Source organism: Palaemon carinicauda, chromosome 2, assembly GCF_036898095.1.
Source record: "Palaemon carinicauda isolate YSFRI2023 chromosome 2, ASM3689809v2, whole genome shotgun sequence".
Lineage (NCBI taxonomy): Eukaryota > Metazoa > Arthropoda > Malacostraca > Decapoda > Palaemonidae > Palaemon > Palaemon carinicauda.
The window spans coordinates 4,580,933-4,586,381 of NC_090726.1; the positions used below are offsets into that span (position 1 = coordinate 4,580,933).

Here is a 5,449-nt window from a genome sequence, read left to right on the forward strand (position 1 = left end):
TCTAAGTAAGAGCTATTATTTCGAATCATTCCTATGATATGCAACGAAACACTATCATCTTTCAATCAATCATGAAGGAAAATGCTTCACTATTCATTAGACCATGTAAAAAAAATGATTCTTCATAACTCAAAAATATTTTAACTTTCACCAATGAGGTACTTTGAACTTCCCTAGCATCATCAGCGTATCACTCCAAGTATTATATTCTTTTTTTTCTTTATAGTTTGCCCAAAATCTACTTTCGCCTGCGGTGATGGAAGATGTCTCCCTGGGTTCGCCTTTTGCAATGCCACCCCAACGTGTGCTGACGGCAGCGATGAGGATGAAGAAGCGTGCATCCAGGGCTCTATTACTGCTTCATACTGTCCATTCAGGTAAAGGTTTTTCTAACAAGATGGAATTCATTTCCTGCCTTACAATATCCCGTAACACGAAGGATCGGTGTAATATTTCACTGCAATATTAATTGTATCCTATAAGTCATATGAAAATCAAGATATACTGTATATACTATCAGTTGTATAAAACTAGAGTAGAGACGTTCACACAAGATACAAATAAAATTAATAGATTAATTATAGACCAAAAACAAGGTCTATGACCTGGAAAAGAAATTGATTCCTTTGTTTTTGCTTGACCAGTCTCTCTCTCTCTCTCTCTCTCTCTCTCTCTCTCTCTCTCTCTCTCTCTCTCTCTCTCTCTCTCTCTCTTATAACTTCCTTTTGTTCATCATGGTCTTTTTGTATCTCAAATTTAATTCCCATTCATAGAAACTGTCAGAGATATTCTGGGAGTAGCAGAATAACCTTGTGCAGTTGGGAGCTATAATTGGTTGGACATGGTCCTTAGCTCATAAAACCATGGAATCTGAATAATCTAGTTAGTGCATGCACTAAATTTATCAGAAATGAAAATCTTTTTTCCTTAGGCTAAAGATTTTGACCGTATACAAATCGTCTTCAGTAAACCTAATAGCCTACATTGAATTTTGCGACAAGGATGTGAAAATTTTCTTCAGTCCAATATATAAAAAACCAGGAAGTTTTGTGTGTGTGTGTGAAAATAATATCATTAACGCTTCCGTTATCCTCTGAGAACCCCTCAAATAATATTATGCTAACACTAATACTCTCGCCTTAATTTTTATCCACAGATGGCATGTGAAGTAAGTCCTTTTATGTTTTTCAGAAGAGTTGTTTTGTAATTCTAAGTTCACATTTTACCAACAAATAATAGTTACACAAAACATTTGCTCCATGGATGAACTGAAGATACTACGTAGGCCCTACTACAGTGTCATGCAGCAAAAATCATTGGTAAAGAGTCCTACGTTTGTTCATTGCAGTCTTCATTGAAATGGATTAGTAAATAGTTATCTGCGTTGTTTACAGATGTCAAAATGGGAGGTGTCGTTCAACTGCTATACTTTGCTCTGGTGCCGATGGATGTGGCGACAACAGTGATGAGGAGAATTGTTCAGTTTGTAGTAAGTTCTTCGTTTACTCTGAAACTTCCATTTTACTTTTGTAATTACTTACGTTGGGCATATGATGTTCTGACTGAATTACTGAATCCCAACTTGTCATAGAATCTTAGTTTGTCTTGATATATGTACGATTCGCAATTTTGATTTATATAAATATTTTGGATGATATGAAGCAACAGCTTATTTATAAATTTCATATGGATCAAGAGATATATTCAGTCTGAAATTAATCAGTACTTTGTGTAATATATACGATAAAAAACGAAAAAATAAACATTAATATTGTGCAAGGCAGTATCAAACAGAAGCTGGTTAACAAACTGTTTATGTCTAGGAACACAACTTTAGTAAATCGATCTTATTCTTGAACTAAATAAATAACTCTGTGAAACAGCCAGGGCTAAGTATATAGTTAAATATTTCTTTACAATTACTGAATTCACATAAGTTACTTTAAAAACAAAATAAAGAATACGTTTGTATTTTTCTCACAGGTTGTCATCGATCTTAACTCGGATGGGATGATGTTTTTCTCAATGGATTTAAGGAGTTCTTATGGCTATAGTAGCTTCGATGGCATAAAAGCTTGTAATACCCCGTCGCAAGATCTGCAGTCCCGTTCTTAAAAGCCAGCCCCAAGACCAAAGTGAAATTATGATCAAGAAAAGTAGTTACTCATTGAAACAAAATGCTGTATGTGAAGAAAGTTCATATTGCGAATCATCATCATTTAGAAAATAAACAATAAAGATGAAGACTACCCTGGAAAGAAAACGCAAAATTATTAAGAAAATTTATATATTTAGAGATGGTCAACATGCAAGTTTCCTGAGGAATGTTTATAGTGTCAGCAAAATGTGTAGTAAGATAAAAACGAAAGGGGTACAAATATGATTGAAGCCTGAATAAGATAAAAATAAAAACAAATATGTAAATGAAATGCGATAATCAATATCAGGGTGAACTGGATATTGCAAACTTTTACAGATTTAGTATAATTGGAGAACTTGGAGTGTTTCTAACGTAATTAACTGAATGAACCATAGTAATTTTACTAAGTAAATCTGCAGATTCGCAATTAACATCTCATGGCTATGTTTATTTCGTAGGACTTGAAGACTCGCGGATGATGAACACTGTAAATTATAAGCACATCAGGTCTATAGCAGAAAACATTTGTAAATAGAATGTAAATATTTAATACTTTGTACTATTGACTAATTGTAAGGTATACATACTGCTTCTTAAAAAGCAATTGCCCTGGTTAATGAACTATATTAGATTGATAGTTATGACTGACAACCAACTAGGTCAATTCTCAGTAGGTTAAGGAAACCTTTTATCATCGTATTTAATGATAGATTGTCATCATAACAATACAGAGTTTATCATGTTTTTTCCTAAATTGGTTTTAAAAAATTAGTGGAATCTTTCTGTATTGTCTCTTAGTTTTTATTAAGTAGTATATCCTATTGTCATTTGGACAAATCGGTCCCAATCTCGTACAGATGATAAAACTTTTACCTTTTCAGCGTATAATTTTAAAGAATTGTCACTGATAAAGATCTTTCTTGCAGCTGAAAAAGTGCCTGTTGTAATTAATCTAAATTAAAATAAAAGATTCTGGATTTACATATTTAATACTTCAAGTTCAACTAATTTTAGTGTTTCTATTTTAAGAACATTAGTACATGAAACATTCTCTATTTCAAAATTTAGTGCAGTCAAAAACAAAGTTTTGGATTGTTTTAATAAAATTAGTTTCAGGAGATTACGAGCTAGCACACTGCTTAAGTTAATTCTTGGACCAGACTACAAAGTTGTATCAAAGACGGGAATGATCATGATAATATGTCCTATTCAGAAGAGTAGGCCTAGAGTTGCCTTTCAACCCTATCTTTTATATCAATTAGTAATGTATGTAAATGGGCACTGAGCTCTAGTTTTTTTTATGCCCTATGGAGTCCTGGCTTCGTGGAGGAATCTGTTCTTGTGACACGCGTTACTTGACACAACAGCATAATTTGTAATAAAAACAGGGCATTACTGTACTTACCAAATATCTAATTCAGCTTTAAAAGGCTGTATGAGTTGTGGTGCTACATATATTTATATCTGTAAAATCTAATAAACATTTAAATGACTCATTTTATTGTTACTAGTGGCACCCGAAGGTAGGGGTTTTATGTTACAGGTAGTAGGTTGGCCAGGGCACCAGCCACCCGTTGAGATACTACCACTAGAGAGTTATTGGGTCCTTTGGCTGGCCAGACAGTCTTACATTGGATCCCTCTTTCTGGTTACGGCTTATTTTGTCTTTGCCTACACATACACCGAATAGTCTGGCCTATTCTTTACATATTCTCCTCTGTCTTTATACATCTGACAACACTTAGATTACCAAATAATTCTTCTTCGCTTAGGGGCTCAACTACTGCACTGTAAATGTTCAGTGACTACTTTCTTCTTAGTAAGGGTAGAAGAGACATTTTAGCTATAGTAAGCAGCTCTTCTAGGAGAAGGACACTACAAAATCAAACCAGTGTTCTCTAGTCTTGGGTAGTGTCATAGCCTCTGTACCATTGCCTTCCACTGTCTTTGGATTAGAGTTTTCTTGCTTGCTTGAGGGTACACCTGGGCATGCTGTTCTATCTCATTTCACTTTCTCTTGTTTTTTTTTTTCCAATAGTTCATATATAAAAGATCTAATTTAATGTTATTCATCATCATCATCATCATAATCATCATCAACTCTTCCTACACATGGTTTTAAAATATCTTATTGTAATTGTTTACTAATTCTCTTTTAGTGCATTTATTTCCTTGTTTCTTTTCTTCACTGGGCTATTTTTCCCTGTTGGAGCCATTAGGCTTTTAGCATCTTGCTTTTTCCTTTAGTGTTATAGCTTGTAATAATAATAATAATAATAATAATAATAAATGGGTAAAAAGATCTCTCTCTCTCTCTCTCTCTCTCTCTCTCTCTCTCTCTCTCTCTCTCTCTCTCTCTCTCTATATATATATATATATATATATATATATATATATATATATGTGTGTGTGTGTGTGTGTGTGTGTGTAAACATTAAGTTATTTTCTCAAAAACAGGATGAATGCAAGAATAGGAAAACGACAGTTATTGCCATGTTCCTCCTTTAACTACTAAATTTCATAACATAGTAACGTCATATATATATATATATATATATATATATATATATATATATATATATATATATATATATATATGGAAATTGAGAATAAACGAGGTAGGCCTCTACTAAAACCATTATGGAGTGTTGTTGTTACTTTAAAAAACAATCTAGAGCATTTAAATAATATAAAAAAAAATATACAAGAAATTAGTTAATCAAATAAATACAAACAACGCTGTCTTTTCACATTTTAAAATCAATATTTGTTTGCATGAAGAAAATTATAAAAAAAGAACGACCCCCCATCTCCCGCCTAGCTAGAGCATTTGAATGAAAATTGTATTGATTTTAGGTGTTCCGTAAACAGCAGTCCGTAACCCTGAGTTACCCGCACATCTTATGCGTTTCCTTGGCGGGAATTATCTGTCTACTCATTGGTTATTTCATGTTATGCTATGATTGGTGGTTGTGCGTCACCAGATATTCTTTTTATGAATGAATACAACCGAGTGTTAGTAAAATACCTATGTTCATTCCACCTTAGATAAAGGTTTTGAAATGATACTATATTAAAAAATGTTTTAATCTATAATAATATAAATTATGAAACAGATAATGGATCTTACTAAACAACGTGAAGTTATATAATTATAACATTTCAAAGGAATAATCAATAGTGTTCTGGCTACGATGGGAGATGTGCGTGTGTTTGTGTGTAATACTATAGTACACAAAGGCAACCAATCAGAGCCAAGAATGATTTAGCCAATCAAGAGGACAGACATTTTTCCCGCCACGAGAGGAT

General features: G+C 33.1%; 1 protein-coding gene across 1 annotated transcript in view; it reads left to right on the forward strand.

Annotated features, from left to right (window-relative positions):
• Positions 1 to 3,634, forward strand: part of LOC137614988 (sortilin-related receptor-like) — a 40,793-nt gene extending 37,159 nt beyond the window's left edge. The window contains exons 9-11 of the mRNA XM_068344628.1: positions 227 to 377; positions 1,395 to 1,489; positions 1,984 to 3,634. Coding sequence (XP_068200729.1) covers positions 227 to 377; positions 1,395 to 1,489; positions 1,984 to 2,000 — 263 coding nt within the window. The 3' untranslated portion in view covers positions 2,001 to 3,634. The remainder of the gene's footprint in view (positions 1 to 226; positions 378 to 1,394; positions 1,490 to 1,983) is intronic.
• The last annotated feature ends 1,815 nt before the right edge of the window (positions 3,635 to 5,449 follow it).